General features: G+C 39.7%; 2 protein-coding genes across 2 annotated transcripts in view; one reads left to right on the top strand and one right to left on the bottom strand.

The window, feature by feature from the left end:
* ptprt (protein tyrosine phosphatase receptor type T) overlaps positions 1-24415 on the top strand; it is a 1196058-nt gene that overhangs the window by 429728 nt on the left and 741915 nt on the right. Inside the window, exons 9-10 of the mRNA XM_034165958.1 lie at positions 20094-20209; positions 24013-24193. Of these exons, the coding sequence (XP_034021849.1) occupies positions 20094-20209; positions 24013-24193 (297 nt within the window). The remainder of the gene's footprint in view (positions 1-20093; positions 20210-24012; positions 24194-24415) is intronic.
* On the bottom strand, positions 18546-19859 carry LOC117506451 (transmembrane protein 222-like). The gene is made up of 2 exons (XM_034165959.1): positions 19408-19859; positions 18546-18734 (listed from the first exon to the last, which is right to left on the bottom strand). Exons 1-2 carry the CDS (start codon positions 19857-19859, stop codon positions 18635-18637), a joined length of 552 nt encoding a protein of 183 aa, XP_034021850.1. The 3' UTR covers positions 18546-18634.

The following is a 24415-nucleotide window of genomic DNA, read 5'->3' on the forward strand; positions in this document are numbered from 1 at the left end:
ACAACAGGCAAGCAGCTTGGTAGAAGACAACAACTGTTATGATTATTTATTAGAAAGTGGAAGAAACACAAGATGACTGTCATTCTCCCTCGGTCTGGGATTCCATGCAAGATCTCACTTTGTGGGGTAAGGATGATTCTGAGAAAGCTCAGAACTACACAGGAGGACCTGGTCAGTGACCTGGTCAATGACCTGAAGAGAGCTGGGACCACAGTCACAAAGATTACATTAGTAAACATTACGTTAGTAACACATGATGCTGTCATGGTTTAAAATCCTGCAGGGCAGCAAGGTCCCCCTGCTCAAGCCAGCACATGTCCAGGTCTGTTTGAAGTTCAGCAGTGACCATCTGGATGATCCAGAGGAGGCATGGGAGAGAAGGTCATGTGGTCAGATGAGATCAGAATAGAGCTTTTTGGAATCAACTCCACTTACCATGTTTAGAGGATGAGAACAACCCCAAGAAAAGCATCCCAACCGTGAAACATGGGGGTGGAAACATCATACTCTGGGGGTGCTCTTCTGCAAAGGGGACAGGACGACTGTACCGCATTGAAGGGAGGATGGATGGGGTCATGTATTGCGAGATTTTGGCAAACAACCTCCTTCCCTCAGTAAGAGCATTGAAGAGGGGTCATGGCTGGGTCTTCCAGCATGACAGTGACCCAAAACACACAGCCAGGGCAACTAAGGAGGGGCTCCGTAAGAAGCATTTCAAGGTCCTGGAGTGGCCTGACCAGTCTCCAGACCTGAACTCAATAGAAAATCTTTGGAGGGAGCTGAAACTCCAAACCTGAAAGATCTAGAGAAGATCTGTATAGAGGAGTGGACCACAATCCCTGCTGCAGTGTGTGAAAACCTGGTGAAAAACTACAGGAAACGTTTGACCTCTGTAATTGCAAACAAAGGCTACTGTACCAAATATTAACATTGATTTTTCACAGGTGTTCAAATACTTATTTGCAGCAGTAACATACAAATAAATTATTAAAAAAATCATACATTGTGATTTCCGGATTTTTTTTTTTTTTTTTTTAGATTATGTCTCTCACAGTGGACATGCACCTAAGATGAAAATTTCAGACCCCTCCATGATTTCTAAGTGGGAGAACTTGCAAAACCGCAGGGTGTTCAAATACTTATTTTCCTCACTGTATGTCTTCTCAACAAATACAATAACCAACTGTATCAAAGGCTGCACATCAAAGAAATAATGCAGACGTGTTGTTTATAACAAATCCTTCACTTTAGTGAGTGCAGTCGCTGTGAAATCATGAGCCTGGAACACAGACTGTAAAGGCACAAAGCTTTGTGTCAGTTGATGTTGCTCATCTCACTTTGCCTTTTCAGAGTTTGTCAGCATTTTACAATGTATTTCTTCTGTATTCTCTCTCAAAACGTATACCTTGATGTCCATTGTTTTCTTTTGAGGCAAGGAGTGGAGACATTATTACATAAAAGTCACTGTAAAGTTAGAGTACATCAGCTCATCGGTTGTGATTTACATAGTGAGACCAAAGATTGGAGGATTGACCTAAATACTTTTGATTTAGTCATAAAGTGTATGACAACACAAGGCATCCACTCTTTTGTTTATCTTTCACTGGCGCCTTAAGAAGAAACCAGTAACATTCTTGAACCAACACAATTTGTATGCTGTTAATTAAACTGTAAGTTGATAAATACCCAATAGGGCTGAAAACACTTCCTCAAGAATAAACTATTTGCCTCCAAAATCAACTGTGGAACTAAAGAGCCAAATAGGCCAAAATATGTCTTGTTAAAATCCTTCATAGAGTCAGGCAGCTATCGCTAGTGGCTAACAATTTGTCAGTCAGAAAAAGTATGTTTAACCATGTTTTGTTTTTCAATTATTTCATCAATTAAGTAATTTGCAGAGTACTCAAGTATGCAAATTGTTGACAGCTCTAATTTATATTCATTATCAGCTCAAAGGTGGCAAAGCTAATTAGCCGTGGTCTTAAATATCTTTGGTTGGCAGCACGTTGGACTTGTTGCCGGGGAAGAGGAGATAAATAATTATTACTTCCAGGGAAAGAATCTGTATCTGTGTGTTGCCAATAAATAGAAGAGAAAGTGTTTTAATCTTAAAGAAAAGCTTCAAAAGAAAATCCAATCCATGAAAATCACTCCACAGAGGGGAAAAAGGCAAATAAATAAAATTTAAATTTTTGAAAATATCCGCATAGAAACAAACTTTGTTTGACAGGTCACATATTTAAATTTGAGTAAGTTTTTTTTTTTTTATCCCCAGTAAAAATAAATAAATACATTTATTAAATTAATCCACTATAGATCACTTGGACACAGTACAAATCAGAATATTTAGCATTTTACCAGTTTCTTTCAGGCTTTGCTGTAAGATTTTACTTGGTGTTGTAGAAGAAGTTGTAAATCAAATCACATTTACTTCAGGCGGGTAAGAACTTTTTGTTCCCTCAGTAAGTTAAAGGTTGTTCTGTCCTTGCTGAAAAACAGCATCGGCTCCCAAGTCAAAAGAATTGTGTTGTTCAGTTTGATTTAGTAAATTATGGCTGAACTTGTAGTAGTTGGTTCCATGCAAGGAGGCGTAATTAAAATCCACTAAAACGCATCTGCTGCAAGTTGATTTAATCCAATTTATCTAAGTCACCAAGCCGCAGGGTGCTACATCGTCTGTGTGTGTGTGTGTGTGTTTGTCTCCATGTAGTTTAGCTTTTGTGCGACTAAGTGTGCGTATAATTATGTGCTTGTATATGAAATTAAAAAATGTGTAGAATCGGTGTGTGTTTGGAGCCAGTGAGCCAGTTTAATGACATTCTTAAACCTGTCCTGATTAAAAAGATGATAATTTGGTCAGGGTGCTACTGTGATACTTCAGAGATGAAATATTGCAAACTTCACTTTTATTTTTATTAATGAGGCAAATCAAAGAACATTCTGAAGTGCTTCAGAGGGGACTGTGTCAGTGTGTGTTTGTGTGTCATTTCTATCAAAGCAGTTTCAGGTACTTCATTTATGTAAGCTGGGGCCTAAAAACCCGCCTCAGAAATGTGTGCATGCGGGCTTCTGTCTGATCCACGGGGCCAAATGCCTGGGTGGTGGTTTTCTTCTGATCTTCCTTGTTTTCCTCGAAGGGTCAGTGTCACAGGAGAGCTCGCGTGTGTTGTGTGTGTTCATATTTAACAGTGTGGTCGCAGAGCTTGGGCTGAGCGTGTGCACTGTAAAAAGTTTTGAGCCATTTTGAGTTCAAATAAATACAAGTGTGCTGAACTAATAGAAATGAAAGGCATCAGCTGATGCAACCCAGCGCACTCTGCACACTGTGTCCATGTTCATTGTTTATGCACGCTTTTGAGTGTGCACAATAAAGCTATGGAGATTTGTTTCTCACAATCCTCCAACTTTGTGTTGAAAGGTAATGCAACTTCCTTTGTTTATTTGCATCCTCGTAATCGCGCTCCTGGACTTGGGCACGAGCAGATGCACAAGGACAACAAATATTACGTTCATCACTGCTGGACATTACCCTCTGCATACCGTCATCAGCAACCAGAGGAGCCTCTTCAGCCACAGACTGCTCCTTCCCAAGTGCAGAACCAACAGACTGAAAAAACTCCTTTGTCCTTCAGGCCATCAGACTGTACAACTCCTCACTCAGGGGGAGGAGGACTAACAAGAAGACAGAGGGCGGGAAGGAGAGGAACAGTAGTAGCCAGTAAGTTAGTAATTGGCAGTATTTCTGGTATTACATTTTGCAAATTGTTTTTTTTTTTTTATTATTATTATTGTTGATACTCTGTGTGCTTCTTACCCTATGTGCTGCTGTATAATGCTGCTGGAACCTCAGTTTCCCTGAGGGAGTCTTCCCAAGGGATTAATAAAGTTCTGTCTAATCTAATCTAATCACAAGGCCCATGCCTCCATATATTTCAATAAAATGTGTGATTTCATCACCAATAAAAAGGAAATTACAAATAACTCACCTATTTAGTGCCAGATCTGTTCTTCCTTGTGCACATCTCTTGTAATGTCATGCAGCTACCTACCAGCGCTCACTGATGACATCATCTCAGATAGTGACCAGAAAAATCTTGTGAAAAGGCTTTTTTTTTTTAGTTTTTGCAGTGCATTGGGAACACAAAATTTATTTATTTTAGGTTGGGCGTTTAATTCACTCTAATAAAAAATGTATTTAATTTAGCATGAGTATTTTACCAACTGTCATTAAAAAAACGGAGAGGGCGGATATGCTCGGGGGGGTATAGTATTCTCGCACTCCCAAGGCGGACTCATACATATATACATAAGCAGGGAAGATGGTGACCTCAAAGAGAACCAGATATTATGAACAATGGATTTTTGAATAAACATGATTTCTTTTTGACTTCTTCATGATGCCGCATATACCAATCAATCACAAATGTTTTGTTGAGCAATATAAACATTTGATTATCTCTTCAGCCCTATTAGTTGCAGAATGTTTTTCATTTTTCACACTTTTTTTTTTTTACTTTTGACTCATTCTTTCTAAAAGTCAATCATTTGAAGATATCTGCTCATGTCATATGGCGACTGAGTTTGGTGAAAATTCTTCCAGCTGTTTTTTTAGTTATCTTTTTCTTGCACAAAAGGAAAACATTAATTGTTTAATATGAAATGTAACCTGAACCAAAATTAACACTGGTTAGCATTTTTAGCAGCTAGTGGTAGCGTGATGATGTTAGGTCAGTTAATCTGTGATTATTGAGGAAATAAGATGGTCATGATTTTTAATACACATACCCAAGCAAGTCGTTGTGAAAACCACACCCAGTCCCCCAAAACATACATTAACAAAATGGCAAAACTGAGAGATTAGCACGTTAGCTGTACATTTGGTAACTCTAAGATGGGGTCAGGCTTCATTCTTCCCATCCACGTCATGTAGGGTATCGCCAGTGCTCCACCGCTTGACCCATGTTTTATTTGTTAGTGTGAACGTGGTAAGTGTTGCATCAAATGCAATATTGCTCATGCACTTGTGCATCCTCCACCACTTGAGTTGGAGCTACATCTGTTTATTGGAAGGAACTCCTGCCTGAAATTTCACCCAGTGAGTCTTTTTTTGCAGTTTCTTGCCGATGTTGCATGTTTCAAAGCGTCCATGTTGAAATTCAGTTTGCTATTTACCTGGTGTGTAATCTCACAAAGTTATGTAATAAGTCATGGGTGTGTTATGGGCAGAACATGAAATAAACGAAACAGAGTGTGTCTATATATGTTTAAGATCAGTGAGTTTGTGCTGTTTTACAGTGTACAATCCTCAGGGTGTGTGTGAGTGTGTGTGTTTTGTTGGGGCTGTTAGGATCTCTCATATTAATTGTGTTTCTAGCCTTTGGCCAACACAGCTTTGGAAACGTGATTTCCCTGAGCGCTCTCCGACAAAGACGTACAGAGCCTGGAATGAACGCCGTCCCTGCCGTGTTCCTCCCAGAGGGAAGTTCGCTCTGTTATTTTCCACGAGTTCTCTGATTTTTCTCTCATTTTTTTCTTTTATATTTCTGCCTGTTACCTCTACTTGGTGAATGCAGGAGAGAGAATCAAAGCCACAGTGTCTCACAAAGACCTAGAGAGGCTCCGGGAAAACAAGTCAGATGGCTCTGGTTTGTTCAGTCCCCAAGTCCAGTGGGGCGCCATAGTTCTGTTTATGCTCAGTTTTTAAGGGACAACTCAAGCAGCTGAAGGGTTGTTTGGAAAATTATGTGTGAATTTAACAATAGCAATGAAAAATACAGAACTTGAAGGGCACTTGCAGATTGCAGAGACAAATAATCTTCTTTTTAGGATGTGGATCCTCAACTTTTATCCAGATTGACACTAAGATCTATACATTCATTGATGTTTTCACTTTAGATACGTCATGAAAATGCAAAAATACAAAAAAAAAAAAAAAAAAAAAAAAAAAACTTTACGAATGGCCAGGTTTTGGCTTCCATTTGCTCCTCACCCCTCCCTTTCCAAGCATGTGGTCACACGTGTGCTTGCATTATGAGTCTTCCTGCGTCAAGAAGATACGACACACTGAAGACAACTCAACAACACAACAGAAAAATAGCACAAACCTGCAGTGCTTTTATCACTTTGCTGTTAGATGTTTTAGCTGTTAGCTTTGTGCCGTTGTCATAGAAACAAACCCAATGCAAAGCAACTCCCACCCCCCTGCTTTTCTATTAACATGCTAGAATGAAGAAAAACATCTGGTGATTTTCTAACAAAAGTTAAAAAAGTTATAGGGGTTCATGCTGTCTATACTTGATACTGGATAGCGAGCGATTGGTGTTACCAGGCAAGCTGACATTACTGAAATTTAGCTGATTATAAACAGTAATTCATACTTTATCCACGGTTTTCAGTAATGTTAGTTTGCCTGTTAGATATGACAGAAGCTGACCAGCGGTCAGTTTTGGGTGAAAATAAAATAACCAGTGAAGATTTTAAGTGTGATTTTTAGCATTTAATGTAGATTTAAGTTTCACATTAATTTACAACCTGGTCTCACAGCAAGTCGTGATTCAGCAGCCCAAAATATACATTAATCTATTGGTTTGTGATATTGTGATGAAAAGCGCCTCATTTTCGTCATGGCAGCACAAATTCATTTGAATTCATTCTGTAATGGCTGCACAAAATTAAAAGTGAAGTGGGGGGTCAGGTGGTTATGGTTAGGGTTGGAGGAAAGAGTAGGGTTAATAATAGTGAGTAAAAACAAAAAACCCTGTCACGAAAATTTGACTCATTTCGTGACGGGAGCACGAAAAAACAAAACTGAGACTGGACTGGAATTCAGCATGATATAATGGACGCTCTGTTCTTGTGCCCAGTCAAAATTTCTTAATTTATTTTTGGGGGAGGGGCGGGTGTTGATACCTATTCCTGGTCTCTGAAACACAGGAAAAACAAACAACAAAACATGCCCTCAAAGATGTTCTTCGATGGGCCCGTCCAGGCTTAAAACGGTAGCGGTGACTTATATTATGTGTGCTTGTGCCCCCTGGTGGTTAGTCTCCACACAAGTACGAATTGCTGCACGCATTTACAGATCTAAAGTGGCAGAACTCTAGCAAAAGTCACGTGTAAGAACACATCCAATCGAGTGGCCCGTTTTGTTTCAGAGACACACGGTTACACACGCAAGGATTTTTTTTACACATTTGTGGATCGAAATACACATTTGCAAATACTTTTGCTGCAATAATGGCCCCATAAGATGTACCATATTTTCTGAGGTATGTCACTTTTTTAAGTGACATACCTGAATTTGGAAAGTACTGCAACATACTACTTGGTAACTTAACCCCCCCCCAAAAAAAATCACACATTTGTTCATAATAATATTTATTATTATATTGGCTATTTGTATAGGACTTATAGGACCAAAATCTCAAAATAAACAGCTGACAATACGGAAAAAAATGGTTTGCATTCTGAGTGACCAAAATTTCTCAACATGGCACCCACTGAGTCAAAACTTCACGCATTCTTGAGAAATGTTGGTTTTTCAGTCGGCTTTCGTATAACCATCCAGCTACAAGCCAACGTACATCATGCTGTCTTTTGGATTGGCAGTTGTTGCGTCCTATCACTCATTTGCATAAAATAGACTTCTTTATATTCTTGTCTATTTTGGCCCCACCTTGCTGGTGGCACAGAGACCACTTGTTTCTTGTCACTATAAAACACCCACTATGAATGAAAATGAATGACAGGGATGATTGGGGGGGGGGGGGGGGGGGGGGTCTCAGTCATGACTGACAGCATTGTAAACATGCAGTCTACTGGACAAAGTAGGTAATGACACCATTAAAAACAGTCATAGTTGTTTTACTCCATTGTTCATTCTGTAAAATTAAAGTTTTTATACCAGAAAAAAAAAATACTGATTTGTTCATGAAAGGCCCATATTGACATATTATTGGCTAGCTGATATATCGGTTGGGCTCTAATCTGTTCACTTCTTTAGCACATTTCTGAAGAGAAAAACAAAATCCACTCAGTAATTGGCAAATTTATGTTGTGCTTACAGTTAAGAACCTCCCCTTCTTCCAGGGAAAATAAAAGCCATGATGGTCTCATAATCATGGATTTCGAGATACAGAATTAGAAGAAGTTATAGAAATTAAGAACTTCAAATGTGGGGAAGGTGCAATAAATTTTTTAATATTTATTGATTGGAGAGAGACAGGAGACGGCGCCAAAAGATTTCAAGACTTGTTTAAAAAAAATGAAAGATGAGAAACCTCAGGTTCCAAAAACAAGATAAACAACAAAGCTAAAAGAAATGATTGAAAAAATTGATAAATAATGCAAGAAAAGTGAAATGTGGAGAAAAAATAGATGGGGAGAAGGAGCACAGGGAGGCAGTGTGATTGATTTCGGCTCCTCCTCAACCTCCCCTCCACTCTTCTCCCCGGAATGCCTCCCTAAAGTCTTTGGATTAATGGCTCCATTCCTGCTGCTCATTCATCAGATTCAGGAAGGCATCCCAAACCACAACGCCTCACTAGCTTCGTGCCTGAACTAGATATCTACCTGACAAAACATTCAGCAGGCCCTTAAGTACTTTCAAAGGCAAGCAAAACAACTTTATCTCCACCTCAGGTCGGCGAGGAATCGGTATTATCCAGCAGCACCGTGCGTGTCATCAACGGCATGTCTTCTACATTTAAATTACTTTTTATTTTCTTGTCTAATCACAAAAGCCTGATGGTAATAAGCAGTATGTCGACTTTTGTCTTCTAATAGTGTGGTGCAGCAAAACAAGCAGAAATATGCCAATTAGCGGTGCAACAATTAGTGAACAATGTGACTCGCCAATCGATTTTAAAGGACTAATACGACAGACAGATCCCTGATTCAATCTAAACATATTATGAGCCTGTCAATGGCTTGATTTTAACAATATACATCAGTTGAATTTGATCTTGTTTTGCTACAGTGTTGAACAAAAGGTGAGCAGAGGGACTCCCAGGGACCTTCTTCAAATTTTTACTATTGTGATGCAGCACACCGGCAAGCTGCATCACAATAGTAAAAATTTGAAGACGGTCTCTGGTTTATTGTGAAATATGTATTTGAATGTCAGCAGTTCTGGTTTTTGTTTATTCTAATTTATCATGGAAAAACAAATAATTGAAAAAATTACTGGAAAAAAAACATGAAAAATAATTGAAAAAAAAATTGAAAAAAAAATCAAACAAATAATTGCAACAAACTGCATCGTATTAGACCGAACCAAATTAATGCTCAAGTCTCTAAGTGTTTTTGTGTATTGCATCTTCTTTATCCTCTTGCAATGCAATATTCAGTATAATCAATCATTTGAGAACCCAGCACATGATTTATTTATTTATTTGTTCATAACTCAAACACTGTGTTAACTAGCAGAAACTAACAATATAATTGTTATTGTACCCGGCAACGTGAGTCAACAGAACTGAACAGATGATCAGATGATCATACATGAGTTCCACCTCATCTTTTGCAAAATATTTGTAAAGGAGAATAGACTCGCCTTGGCTGAGATGGCCTGGCATTGCTCATCTTCTCCTTCTCCTTCTTTGGAGTGCAGATCACAGTACCTCATTCAGTATACAGGAGCAGCTTGTCACACATGTAGGCACTGTCATCTTGTGGCCATAGACGATGATGATGATGCAGTTTTTTATATACATATTTGAGCAGCTATATATGACCTTCTGAAATTATTAACAATAAATAAATAAAGTGACTTATGCTCTCCAAAATCCGGTATCTGTATTTGCTGAAGGTAAAGTGACCTTCTAGTACAGGGGTGGCCAAGTTTGGTCCTCGAGAGCCACCTTCCTGACACTCTTCGTTGTCTCCCTGCTCCAACACACCTGAATCCAATGAAAGGCTCGTTGGCAGACTTTTAATGAGCACTAAAATGGATGTGAAGAAGAGTTTGAGATGAACGCATGAATATAGATAGGAAACATTTACAAGGCATTTGAATTGAGGGGCGGGTTGGGGTGGTGGGGAGACTAAATGAGATGGATGATGTGACAAATCTGGCATTAGTCACAATCACGGGAAGCCTGGGAGACGCTATCATCGCCTTAACGATGTAAACAAAGTTGTAATTTAAATAACCTGTCCAGCTCCCTCCTTTCAAATCTTTCTTTTTTATAATCTGCATTTTTTTCCAAGATTAGATTCTGTTGTTCAGATAATAAAGTCACCCAAGGATTCATGTTTTTAAAGCTCTTGTGCCCACAGGGTTCATTGTTCTCTGTCTGTCTTGACCCCCGCCGAACAGAAATTAGCAGTCAATTTCAAGCAGTTCTGACTGAGTGGTATCCAGATTATCCGGGAGATTAACTTCCATCATTCCCGACTGGAAAAGCAGTGGATTAGCTGCCTTGGTGACGGCGGTGGATTTGTTCGGCCGCTGTTTGTTGGTTTTGGACGGTTCCTCTGCAGACCTCCAAACATAAATCTGATTAAACTAACATGGTTTGAGTCTTTGCAGAATCCAGAGTTATTGCACTGAGACGAGTTTTGATTTATTGCTTTTCTTGGGGAAAATTGGTTATTTCATTCTCTTCATTTGGGGCTCTGTGATGAGTGATCATGCTGCTGTAATTGAGGAATTAGGGTGTGTGCATTCATTAGAGGTACACCGCTTGATCTGGTTACCGCATGCGTAATTGCAGTATCGTTCTCGTTTGTTTCTCCCCAACAGTTCGACTGCGGCTGAAAGATTTTTAGAAGTCGGTCTCCACCGCAGCTTCCTTTGGAAAAGAAAGTGCATTTGAGGTTGTTTTAAGTTGTTATTGATCAATAAGTCTCAGTTTGAGTTTTTTTTATTCATTTATTTAGTTGTTGCTTCATTACATACTCTTACTTTGTCATGTGGGGGTTATGTCAGGTTGTGTGGTGTTCATTGTTGTCTGCTGCACTAGTGGGGATTTTGTGTCTTTTCTTTCTGCTCACGGTGGGGTTTCCTTGGTTTTTGACTTTACTGCACTCTCTTAGCTGGTGGTGTGTCTGATCTCTTTGTTTGTCACGCCCCCTTCCTGTCTGCTTTCCCACACCTGCACTCCATCTGCTCTGATCACTCTTCTTATTTAAACCCTTTGTTTGCACACATGCTTCACCAGTTCGTTGTTCCCTAGTGTCTTCGTTCCAGCTCTTGTTCACAGTCTTTGATACCATGTTTTCGAACCTCTTGCCTATTTATGACCTTGTCTTTTTGTCTCATGTTTTGGGTACTGTTACTGATTCCGGTCTGCTTACTCGTGTACCGACCTTTTTCTGGCTCTACAGTAAAACCCATTTTTTTACTCTAAGTTCTGGTATGAGTCTCGCATTTGCTTCGAGCATTTTTGGGTGCAGGTTCCTGTCATACTTAATGAATTGGAGAGAATTACAGTAGTGATTTTTCAATACAGCCAATATCATTGAAAACATGTCCTAAATTTCCCGACCCCCATCTCTATAACTTACCTTTTTCTTCTGAAATATTAAATGATTCATGTAGGTACGTTTACTCCCACTCTCCCACTGGCAGCAGGAGTTGATGGTTGTGTGACCAACCTAATTACAAAAGTTTATATTTTATATGAATCTGTAAGATTTCATAGATTGGATGTTCGTTGAAGAGCAACGCAGCTTACAATGATTTTTAATCTGTACAGATTGATGTTTTATGAGATGCTTGATCAAATAAACTTTTTTATTACTGTATTTTCTGGATTATAAGTCACTTCTTTTTAATAGTTTGGGAGGTCCTACGACGTATTCCGATGATTCCGTTTTGTTGAATTACCAGTCAGAGAGAGACTAGCGATGCGTCTTCACTTTGATTGGCTGTCACCATGCACCCAGAATCCTGATACCCCACCACCCAAGATAAAAAGCAGATTTGCATGCTGTCGGTCATATGAGAATAAAAATAGGAAGCAGAATGTGCCCTTTTGACCTATTAAAATAGGTCAAGGTTAGCCATCTTTGAACTTCTCCAAGGTCCGTGTCCCAAGAATTGTCACTGTGAATTTGAAGACCCTGGCAGGAATAGGACTGGACTTATGCTGAGCACAGACACACAGACGGACAGACAGAAGGATGGACAAGACCTTCGCAGTACCAAATGGCCGTATTTTGGCAAAGTGCTACAGCTTCTCCTCCGTTTGAATAAAAAAAAAAACACACACACTCCGTTGACACCCCTCTCTCACTGCACCCATGCTCCACTGTCTGGGGAGACCCCTCTTTGGATGTGACTACAGCCTTTAAATCCTTTATCCCTGTGGGGTCTCTGGACTCGTTGGACTCCTCATAAATGTTTTGATTTCTGCTTGTGGATAGATAATGTCAGCTCTGTGCACTCACCACTTCACTTTTACAGATAAACATCCAAGAAGGGCATGTTTTTTTTCCCCATTGCAAACTGACATACTATTGTAATCCCTCACATTTCCATGGAGCTCTTAAAGTTGGTACGTATGTCCTGACATCCCCACGTCTTCTGAAAGCACCGAGTCTGCGCTCGAGTTCTCCTACGATCATCTTGTGGTCTTCTTCACACGTCACCAAACAACATGTTACTTCACATTTGTGGGTAACTGTGATCTTCTCACTTCGGTTTGTCTCAGTTGTAGACTTTGACTTTCTGTGAGACATAGCTGTGAAAGTGAGAACTGTTCTTTACACAGCTTCATCGTGGAGAGGAACAGAGAAGAATGCTGTCGAAAAGATGATGTGAAATTTAACTTATAGTTTTCCAGAAGGATCATGAGAGATTCAGTCTGTTTTCTTATGTTAAAATCATCTGTTCCACTCCACCATGAAGATTTATAAGTGATGATGCATCAGAGAAAAGTTTCACCATACAGTTTCTTCACACCAACAAAAGCCTATAACTCCGTATTTATTATGTTTTCACCCCGGTTGTTTGTTTGTTTGGCTCTGTGTTTGTTTGTTTGTGAACAGCCTGGAGCCCACAATTTTTCATATATCATTATGGACGTTTTGCTGAAGATTCATATCCTGATAGGCAAGAACTGATTCATTTTTCAAGGTCATAGGTCAAAGGCAACATCAAGAAAAATCTTGGAAAATTGGAAAAATCCCTATCTTTAACATTAAACAAATTTCCAAAAATTCATACCTCTGTCAAAAGAGATCAAATTTTTTCCATATTTCAGATCTGATCCAGATTAAATTTTTTTGGCCATTTAAATGTAACATTGAAAACCCCTTTTAATGCATATTTTACATTATATCTTAATCTAACGTGCCCCAATCACTGTCATATTTGAAAATGAGGTGCAGACTGACACTCACGATCACCTGACAAAGTTTGATCTGGATCTGATCTGGATTGTGCCTTTTGTGGACATTTGAATATAATATTGAAAAACCTCTTTGATGTACATTTTGCATTATATCTCAAAGTACCTCAATCACTCTCATTTATGACACTGAGGTGCAAATTAGAACTCTCAATGAATAGTCTAAGTTTGATATGCATCTGATCTGTATTGCAGATTTAGCAGCTGTTTGATTTTAACATTGAAAAGCCCTTTTGTATTATATTTTAGTTTGTAACAGGACTTTGACCGTGAACATTTTTTTCCAAGGTAAAAATTTCTGTAATTTCTGGAACTAGTGTTGGCGGAGGTTTGTGCTCTAGTTATTTATTTATTTTTTCAACAGGGATGTTGCACATCTTACACACACACACACATATACTTTATATATACAGTGAGGAAAATAAGTATTTGAACACCCTGCGATTTTGCAAGTTCTCCCACGTAGAAATCCTGGAGGGGTCTGAAATTGTCATCTTAGGTGCACGTCCACTGTGAGAGACATAATCTAAAAAAAAAAAAAATCCGGAAATCGAATAATTAACTTGCGATTAATTTTTGTCCGATAATTTTTAGACAGATAACGTGGTAAATAAAGCTCAACAGCTACAAACATTTAGAAAAATTAAAATCAGTTGAGCATACATTTTTAACTTATGGTTCAACTTTTAACCAAACTAATTTCAGACAATATATTAAATTCCACGCATCTTAAATGTAGCCTACACAGATTATCTGGAATTTTGTTTTGGCAAGTTTTCAAGGTCTCTACTGCCATCTACTGGCCAGTAGTGTTCATGGCAGTATTGGCCCTGTAGCTGAGCTGATATATTTTCAATCACTGTACTCGGCTAAAGCTCAAACTGTACCACAGAACCGCATGGTCTAAAAGTTCAGAGCGCATGATTTATGTTCTCACACACATTGTACGTTCAAAAAACCACACGTCGGACTTGTGTTTCCAGAAGGAAAATGTAAACAGAAGCTTTTTTTTCCAAACTTAATTTACAAAAACTCTCGATGGGAGTACGGAACCTGGGAGAGGTCACTTAAAGTGGTATTTTTTTCTGGCCATGATAATTTGTGTGCACGTTTTCCTTTCATTCAAAATGAACTTCATAATATGACCTAAATTGTCATCCTCATTATGGGAAGACACTTCGCCCTCAGCATCCTTTTTAATGTGCTTAAACTCCAGATGATGTCATGCTGGGTAGCTGGAGTTGTATGTCTTTGTGCGCCCAAGCCATGATGATCCACTCTGACCAGATCCATTTCTAATGGGGAAATGTATTACACTGTCTCCTGGTTTGTTGGCTAATAGCCAACATTTATGTGTCAAGACATATTGAGTGCACGTTTTACAAATTGTGGCCATGTTTAAGTAGATTGTGCCCTTGTTTTACTCAAACGATGCTTAAAACGTGCGCACAATATCATAAAACATGCACACAATATCATAAAATGTGTGCACAACATCATAAAATGTGCACACAATATAATAAAATGAGCACACATTCTCTCCACATGCAGATGGAAGATGGAATATTTTACAAAAGCACATTTATCTGTAAACACCAACACATGACACACATCACATTAACGTGTTGGTTTACATAATGAATGACTCAACCAATCAGTGTTTAGCGAGGCACATTTTACCCAGAATCCTTTGTGATCTGTCTGTGTTTGTTACAAAACATCAGAATTAGTGCATTATTCAACATTAAAAGATATATGTTATATTTTACCTTTGTACAAATGACAGAAGTGACATTAATGGAGTTATTCTATCAGTATTAATTTTATTTATACACCAAACCATAACTCAGCATTGCTTTATTTTCCAAGACCTCCGCCTGACGGTCGCATTGCGATTGAGTAGAGAGTTGAGGTTCATGGCTCCTCTCAGCTTGCTTCTGTGCTGGAAGACATGTAGCAACAAGAGCTTCCAGCAGGGGCAAGATGTTCAAAGACAGAAGTGCTGGCTCATTGTTTGGGTCTGTTGTCGCTTTTGATACTATCAGAAGCGATCGTGGTGTTAAAACTCAAATTCAGCTTGTTAGTAGTTGCAAATGTACCAGAGACAATACTGGAATTTAGCGGTTATTGGTTATCTGTAACTTCCGATACATTTTTTTGTGGTTTATTGTTTTATCTTTATCAAAGATAACTTTTCAGTTATCTGATTATCTGTTATCGAAGTTAATTTTTTGGTTATCTGTGCCCACCACTGTATATATATGTGGTGCTGCCTGCTGGGCGAGCCTAAGGAACAGGCTACAGGTCCGTTACGTCACTAACTCACTGCAGCTTCTTTATTTATTTTGACTGCCAAATGTCAGTCTCATCCAGGAACAGTGGATTAATCTGGAGGCTTTTGTCTTTTAAGTCGATGCACAGACCCTTTAAGCCCCAAAGACACTGCTGGGGGTGGAGGGAGGGTTGGCGGGGGGAGCGGGTTTCTGATGTCTGCCCCCAACTAATTACAGGTTTTACTGTCATACACTCGGACACATCCAGGCATAAATCAAACATGATGACTGGCATTTTTATCTGGAATTAAAAGTAAACTTTGTGTCCTCATTTTTGACCTCGTTATGCTCCTCAAACACACACCTCAGCAAACCCCAAAGCCTCCCGTGTTAGCCGCCTGAACGGATAATCCATGGTGACTTTGTCTAATCCTGTTTTATGAGCCTTATCTTATATTTAAGTAGCTTGTTTGAACAATCTTGTAATGGAGTCAAAAAGTATTCACATGTATTATTTTGGGGTAAGTCAAGAGAAAATTTGTGATCATATTGTGAGTATTTTGGTGGAATTTATTTTAGTGTTTCAATTTAAAGACCTTAATGAAGCTTGTTACCCAACAAAATTGTTTTGGTGTATAACAGTTTTCTGATGCAATTCCCTAAGTGGAATTAAGATTATTAAAAAAATAAAAGTAATGTCAAATTCACTGGATATCTGTAATACACAGCTGTATTAAGCATGAAAAATTAATTGCATATCTGCTTTTATCATTGGGATTATTGTGATCACTATTGAATATGACTGTTGCCTTTAAATTCTTTAAAATTGTTAATTTGATGTGGATGCACATTCAGGATCCATCCAGCAGGTGCCAGTGTTTGATACAGACCCTGGAGCAGCGTTCCAAGACATAGATATTGCAATGGTTTTTGAAATATTCTGAAAGAGTACTTTGAATTTTACGTGACTAATTTTCAGTACAGATGAAAACTTTGGTATCATCCACGGCCGTCCTTTAATTCTGATCTTACTTTCGGGTTTTGTTTTGGTGTAATATTTGATGACGGGCTGAAATTTGATTGCCAGGTTCAGTTGTGAAAAACAGCTGTTTTCATGTAAGGATTTTATCAAGAGTAAAAGGGTACCTGTCACGCAAAGATCTCGAGACTGTATTCCATGCTTTTATTAACACAAGACTGGATTACTGTAACTGGCTGTTTTTTGGCCTGGACCAGTCGCTGCTGCACCGCCTGCAGCTGGTACAAAATGCAGTTGCTCGTCTCCTTACTGACAAACACAAGCACGACCACATATCCCCTGCCCTAGCTTTGTTGCACTGGATTCCGTTTGCTTTTAGAATAGATTTTAAAATGTTATTATTTGTTTTTAAAGCTCTTAATGGCCTAGCCCTCAGTACTTGGAATGAAGCTAAAGGTGACATAGCTTTTGTGGCAGCACCCCCTATAGGCTCTGGAACAACCTGCTCTAGCACATCCACTCTGTGGGATCGATCAAGGTTAAATCTTCCCTAAAACTCACCTCTCTGGCTTTTAATCAAGTTTAAGTGGGCTTCTGACAAAATTTTATTTTAATTTTATTTCAATTTTAATTTTAATTGTATTATAAATAATTTATTCAGTTCTATTTATAGCACTGTGTTATGTATTTTAGTACTGTTTATTATAATTGCTGCATTTTGAGTATCCTGTTTTAATGTGTACAACACTTTGGTCAGCCTCGGTTGTTTTAAATATGCTCTATAAATAAAGTTTGAGTTGAGTTGTTTCATATTTTATCCCCTATTTGGGCTGCACTTTTGGGAACAATGTTACAATGTTGTTATTACACACACACACACACACACACACACACACACACACACACACACACACACACACACACACACACACACACACACACACACACACACACACACACACACACACACATCAGTTAAAATTCAGTAATGCAAGTCAATGTGAAAACTGTCTAATCAACATGTACAGATACACCGCAGAAAAAAATAACTTTCATTTTTAAATGTAAAATAAAAAATAAATAAATACCATCACAATTTACACAGTCATAATCATTTTTCCAGAGAACAACAACAAAAAAAACACCATATGATAAATAATATAATAAAGTCACCAATTTAAAATGATGCCCCTTAAATAAAATTATCATAAACAACAAAAAAATAACAATCAGTAAATAAAATAAATGCAGCATTTCTGCATATCATCCACAACAGCCAAATAATGTACACCGATTAAATATCCAAAAGAATCATATGTTAACTGGCACAGTACTTCCATTAAAGGTGTCATTGAGTGGCCACTGTTTTTTTTTTTTTTTTTAGTTTTTTAAAACACAACTTCAAAGGTAACGTCAGGTAATTTCAAAACCTTAAAATGAGCAGTAATTTTACAACATGTTTCAAAAATAAAACCGATTTGATAATGCTTGGATTTCAGGTGAAAGTAAACATTGTCAATTTAGCAAAATTTTCAAGGCCATGTAGCTTTAAATATTTACTTGGTTTATATTGTTTTAGCTGCATTAGAATCTGAGGTCAGATGCTGTATTTATTTGGATTCTGGATTCCAAGTGATGTTTAGTCCCTTTAAGTGGTACCAAAAACCTGCTTGGCCCGTGGATTATAATGGATCCAGCCTCTTTCTACCCAGTCTCCATCTTCACATTAAGTCTCAGTGTCCAAGTGTCCCCTGAGTTATTGACAAATGAGTAAAACTGAACCGGTTTAACAGAAAGGGGAGGCTGACTCGGCTCTGAGAATGGAGACCAGTTTTGAGAACCACTGTACCAAATGACTCAAACAAAACAGCTGAGCTTTGCCTTGAGATACCGCGCAGAGACGCTATCGACTTTGACGTGCTCTGCTTGGTACCATGTGGGCAAACAAGCATCGCTTCAAAATGTGGCTCAATTCAACAGCCAGTAACAGCACAAACAAAGTGTGTGAGTCATCACTGGTGGGATCGTTACTGCAGGTTGAAGGTCAGGATGAGCGTGGCGAGGACTCCGCACAGCATGAAGAAGGGGAGCCAGGTCTTGAGAAACCCTGCCCAGCTTACGTTTTCAAATCAAATCAAATCAATTTTATTTATATAGCGCCAAACCACAACAAACAGTTGCCCCAAGGCGCTTTATATTGTAAGGCAAAGCCATACAATAATTACGGAAAAACCCCAACGGTCAAAACGACCCCCTGTGAGCAAGCACTTGGCAACAGTGGGAAGGAAAAACTCCCTTTTAACAGGAAGAAACCTCCAGCAGAACCAGGCTCAGGGAGGGGCAGTCTTCTGCTGGGACTGGTTGGGGCTGAGGGAGAGAACCGGGAAAAAGACATGCTGTGGAGGGGAGCAGAGATCGATCACTAATGATTAAATGCAGAGTGGTGCATACAGAGCAAAAAGAGAAAGAAACACTCAATGCATTATGGGAAACCCCCAGCAGTCTAAGTCTATAGCAGCATAACTAAGGGATGGTTCAGGGTCACCTGATCCAGCCCTAACTATAAGCTTTAGCAAAAAGGAAAGTTTTAAGCCTAATCTTAAAAGTAGAGAGGGTGTCTGTCTCCCTGATCCAAATTGGGAGCTGGTTCCACAGGAGAGGAGTCTGAAAGCTGAAGGCTCTGCCTCCCATTCTACTCTTACAAACCCTAGGAACTACAAGTAAGCCTGCAGTCTGAGAGCGAAGCACTCTATTGGGGTGATATGGTACTATGAGGTCCCTAAGATAAGAAGGGACCTGACTATGGATGACCACCAGCACACACAGATTCATCATGTTCCAAGATGTGCTGTTGTCATAGCGCATGAGGTTCAGGGCAATGGCCACATGGGAGTGACAGTTATCAAAACACAGATTGTGCGGCCTACATTTGTATTCCTCAGATGCATCGTGTACGGCTTTGTCCCACGTAGCAACACTATTGCCACACACTTTATCAACATCAAGCTTCCAATACTTTGTTGGTCTGCCAAAGCCCCTGTTGTCCTCAGAGACAAAGTATGATCCTGCAAAATCTCGTACGACTCCAGCAGAGGTGCATATACCCATGTGACCAATGAAGGGGAGCACCCATGATAAGATGGAGATCCGTGTCCACACGATGCACTGCGGGTAGCGACTGTGTTTTCTATCGCTTTTGGAGAAATCACCATTATAATTCACCATCGCGCCGTTGTCGTAGGCCTCCGCCATCACTGAGCTGACAATTAGAGGTGGGCGGATCGATCCTAATATCGATACCAACGCTGGTATTGATATTGAATGATCCTCGTGTAAAAAGATCGATACTCAAGCTTTTTTTTTTCTCCTGCAAGCACTCACTGCTGCGCACACAGATTCATCAAAGTGTACTCTCTGTTTGTAAGAGCAGCGCTGCACTGTGCTTGTGTGAAACTCATTTTGTTGGAATCTGTCTCTATGTTTCAGACCCAGTCCACGGTCCCCAAAATGTCAACGTGGTGGACGTCAGAGCTCGCCAGCTGACTGTTCAGTGGGAGACATTTGGCTATGCGGTGACACGCTGCCACAGCTACAATCTGACGGTATGCAGAGCTGCGTGTAGGCACACAAACTCCAACATATGAGGAATTAAGAATGTGAAAGTCAAAAATAAAAGATCTAAGCTATTAGCCCATAGGTTTTTACTACAGCTTCAGTTGTCCAAACAAATCTCACTTTTGTGTCAGCTGGATTGTATGAAACCGTCCCAGGGTGGCAGCTATAGACAGGTAGGTGTCACTGAAGAATTAATGAGTGGTCAAAATTTAAAAATGCTTCAGTCATATTGAAATGTACTCGTATACCACATTGTCTGTGCATAAAGATTCCAAAAAGGTCAACTTTGTATGATCTATGACTGAATGTTACAGAATTATGGGGAAAACACCAAGAAACAGTCAATATCAGTTTGTATAGGGTTCAGGTTCAAAAGTTAAACTTGCTCCAATTTTGGTGAACTGTGATGCAGATTATTGGTTGTGATAATTGTGTTAATAAATAGAATAGTTTTGACTGTGCTGAATGCTTGGTCTCCGTAGTAATGGTCAAACATGAGGTATGACCTAGATTTACAGGATATGATAGTATCTCACTAGGCGTACTAACGAAACTTGTAACATCTACAAAAAGCACCACATGCTTATTTGATCCTATATCAACAAAACTGTTTAAGGACCTGTGACCCACTCTTGGGCGAAGTATGCTGGAAATGATTAATCTCTCATTAACTTCTGGATCTGTTCCTAAATGTTTCAAATCTGTAGTAATTAAACTATTACTGAAGAAATCTAATCTTGACCCTAGTGTATTGACTGGTTTAATGCAGTCCAGCATTTAGGGCTGTCCAATTGGTTCAAAATGCTGCTGCCAGACTTTTGACAGGAAGCAGAAACTTTGACAACATTACACCGATTTTGGTATCTCTTCACTGGCTTCCTGTCCCTGTGAGATCAGACTTTAAAGTGTAGGTGACATCAAAAAATCTGCACAAATAATCACTAAAAATTATGAAATGTTGATATTTTAAAAAACCTGAACAATAAAAGTCGATAAGTGCACAGATGAAGGATAAACAAGAGCTGTCTGAAGCCTGCGCTCTATTTCAGCCCTTGGTCGCGGCCATATTGTTGCTACATCATCACCAAAACGGCACCAGCTGATTCAAGCTCGAATCAGTTGTAAACACAGCAGAAGTCGAGCTGTTTTCAGGCGATTTTTTTTTTCTAGTGTGGAGCTTTTTTTTTGTTAAGTCCAGTCTGAAGGTGTTTTTGAAGACACTGTGGAGAGCCTTCAGCCTGACAACAGCGATAATATTGGCAGAGTTCAGAACATACAATGGTGATGCAGCCGATTTCGGAATGCCGGTAGATGTGATACTTTTTTGCCACTTCTTTGGTCTAATCTACTGATTTAAAAAAAAAATAGTTTTTCTATCTGTGACATCAGAAAAAAAGTGATGCTGTGGATTTTTTATTAATGATTTTTTTTTTTTTTTCCTGAAAAACAGGTACATTCAAATATGAAAAAAATGTCATGAGGGACTGAAAATATAAACTATTTTTAAACTAAATATTGTTTCCTTTTTCAATTGTTTGTGTACTGTACGTTAGTAGTGTAACATGTTATTATTAAATATTAAAACCATTCAGACAATGACTAAATAATATAGTCTTACCTGTCCATTTCAGTGAGAAAATAATTCATTGTCGTGCCTGTTGAAAAGTCCATGATGGGACGAGTCTCTGCTATACCGATGTGGGAGCAGCACGGTCAACTATAGGTGTAATCCGTTCATTGCGGCTGATGGTTCGGGTCTCTGCTGTGAATGGATCCTCTTTTTCCACCGCGAGGTGCTTTACGCTACAAGTTAAAAGGCTCGCAGCGCCTTATATGCTCCTAACATCTCAGTCTGCAACGGAATTCTCATGATCTACAATAAAATAAAATAATGTGAAACAGTCAGTTTTGCCTTTGTGTCGAGCAGAGAAGCTGCAGACACCTTGCGTGTGCACTTGTCAATACAAGTGTTCCACCTGCCAATCAAAAGGAGTCTGACGGCAAGAATTAACTGTTCTGACACCGAAAACACGGTGCAGCTCCAACCCAAACCACTCGGTGGAAACGGGGCTGTCAGTAGCCTGTAAAAATCCATGAATTAAGATACTGGTTCTGGTGCTGTGATCACTTCCTCCTTCTTCTCAGATGTCACGACCAGCCAGGAAGTTCCCGGTTTTTAGTGCCGCGCAGTTCAAAATTCAAATATTTCTCTCTTCAGTAACTGTGCACCAGGAAAGTATAAATTTCAAACTATTGTTTAATTTTAGTCTTAAATACTCAAAAAAAAAACAAACATATTGTGTCACCTACACTTTAAGGTTCTGTTACTAACCTGTAAAATTATACACGGACTGGCACCTCCCTAATCAGCTGACCTACTTAAACCCCTACATACCGGCCCAGGCTGTGCATTCTCAAGGTGCAGGACTTCTTTGTGTCCCTAGGGTGAATAAAAAGTCTGCGGGTTACAGAGCTTTCTCTTATTGTGCCCCTGTTCTGTGGAATGGTCTCCCTCCATCAATAAAATAGTCAGATTCTGTAGAAACTTTCAAGTCCAGACTTAAGCCGCACTTATTTTCCGTTTTGTATGGCTAGCATACTGACGTAGTATATTCCTATGCTTTTTACCCTTTTAAATTAATTTATTAGTAAACAAAGTTGGTTGCGGCCTCAACTTTATCTAAAGTCCGGGTCTTTTAGTGAAGCTTAGGGCTAGTGGTCGGTGACCACCTTAGTGTTTCTTCTGTTTTTCTTGTTGCTTAATGCTGACAAATTATACTGTATTTGTTGTTTCCGTTGCCTGATTCTGTTTTTTTTTCTCTCTGTTTGAGTTGCGACTCCATCCAGAGATGGGGGTAGTGTCTTCTTCTGTAAGCCTCCCATCCTGTGCACCAGCATGGACTCACAAAATTTCCCAAAATGTCCTGTATATTTGTATTATTAATTGTGATGGTAACATGGCCCAAGCAGAGAATAGAAATTTTATTGTCATTGCACATATAAACATAAAACGAAACTTGTCTGCATTTAACATATCCTAATTACTGTTAGAGAGATGATCTAACTAGGAGCAGTGGGCAACCACAATCCAGCACCTCCAGTTGCAACTCCAAATGTAGACTCTGCCTTGGTCAGGGGCAGAGAAAGGAGCAGACCCTCAATAAGCATGTTTTTGATTGTTGGAGGAAACCCACGCAGACATGAGGAGAACATGCAAACTCCACACACAAAGGCTGGGAATCGATCCCACGACCTTCTCCTGTTAGGGGGCACCTCAGCAGATCACTCATTTCCATCTCACCATTGTCCTCTGCCTCTTCCTCTCTTCCACCATCCACCTGCATGTCCTCCCTCAGCACATCCATAAACCTCCTCTTTAGTTTCCCTCTTATCCTCCTGCTGATGGCTCTATCATCACCATCCATCTCACTATATATAAGCTGGGAATTTGGAATTTTCAAATGGGAATTTCAAAACCGTCCACTTTGTTAGAACAAAGCATGTAACAGATGTCTCAGAGTTCAGCTGTGGTGAGTCCATCTTCTAGTCCCATGAGTCAACAGAAAAGCTGGGCTGTGTATTCTGGCCCCAGTAGGAGTAAAGTTGGACAACCCCAAAGTGGCCATTCTGACTTCCTCGGATATTGGTTGTGCTTCCAGTGTTCAAGGTCATTTCTGCAACACATTTGGACCTGCACACACCTCTGATTTAGTCTGTGGTCCATCACAGTTGAGCAGCTCTCTAGGTTTTCATCCTGGTTACGTTGGACTGACTGGTTCTTGTGTTCCAGGTGCAGTACCAGTACGTGTTCAACCACCAGGAGTTTGCAGCAGAGGAACTGATCCAGACGTCGTCACATTACACCCTGAGGGGTCTCAGGCCCTTTGTTAAGGTCCGACTCCGGCTGGTCCTCGCCAACCCGGAGGGGAGCAAGGAGAGCGAGGAGATCATCAAACAGACAGAGGAGGACGGTGAGTAAATCATGAACTGAACTCAGTCCATCTCCAATTTGGCCGGGGACACGACCAGTCATTGCATAATAACTCCGTTTGTCTCATGGCTGTGAATCTGACAGTCAGCGATGCGGTTTCCTTTGTGACAGCGCCACATACCCATGCAATCTCCAACTGGCACCAAACCACAGAACAGAGATCATGCAGGCCAGCCCACACTGTGTGATTGACAGGTGGCTT

This window comes from Thalassophryne amazonica, chromosome 3 (assembly GCF_902500255.1).
Source record: "Thalassophryne amazonica chromosome 3, fThaAma1.1, whole genome shotgun sequence".
Classification (NCBI taxonomy): Eukaryota; Metazoa; Chordata; class Actinopteri; order Batrachoidiformes; family Batrachoididae; genus Thalassophryne; species Thalassophryne amazonica.

Excerpts from the sequence above, each read along its gene's own strand:
- LOC117506451 (XM_034165959.1), bottom strand. The coding sequence starts at position 19,859 with ATGGCGGAGGCCTACGACAACGGCGCGATGGTGAATTATAATGGTGAT. Across the intron at positions 18,735-19,407 it reads GTGCTGGTGGTCATCCATAG|TGAAAACGTAAGCTGGGCAG; the intron begins TCAGGTCCCTTC and ends TTTGATTTGATT.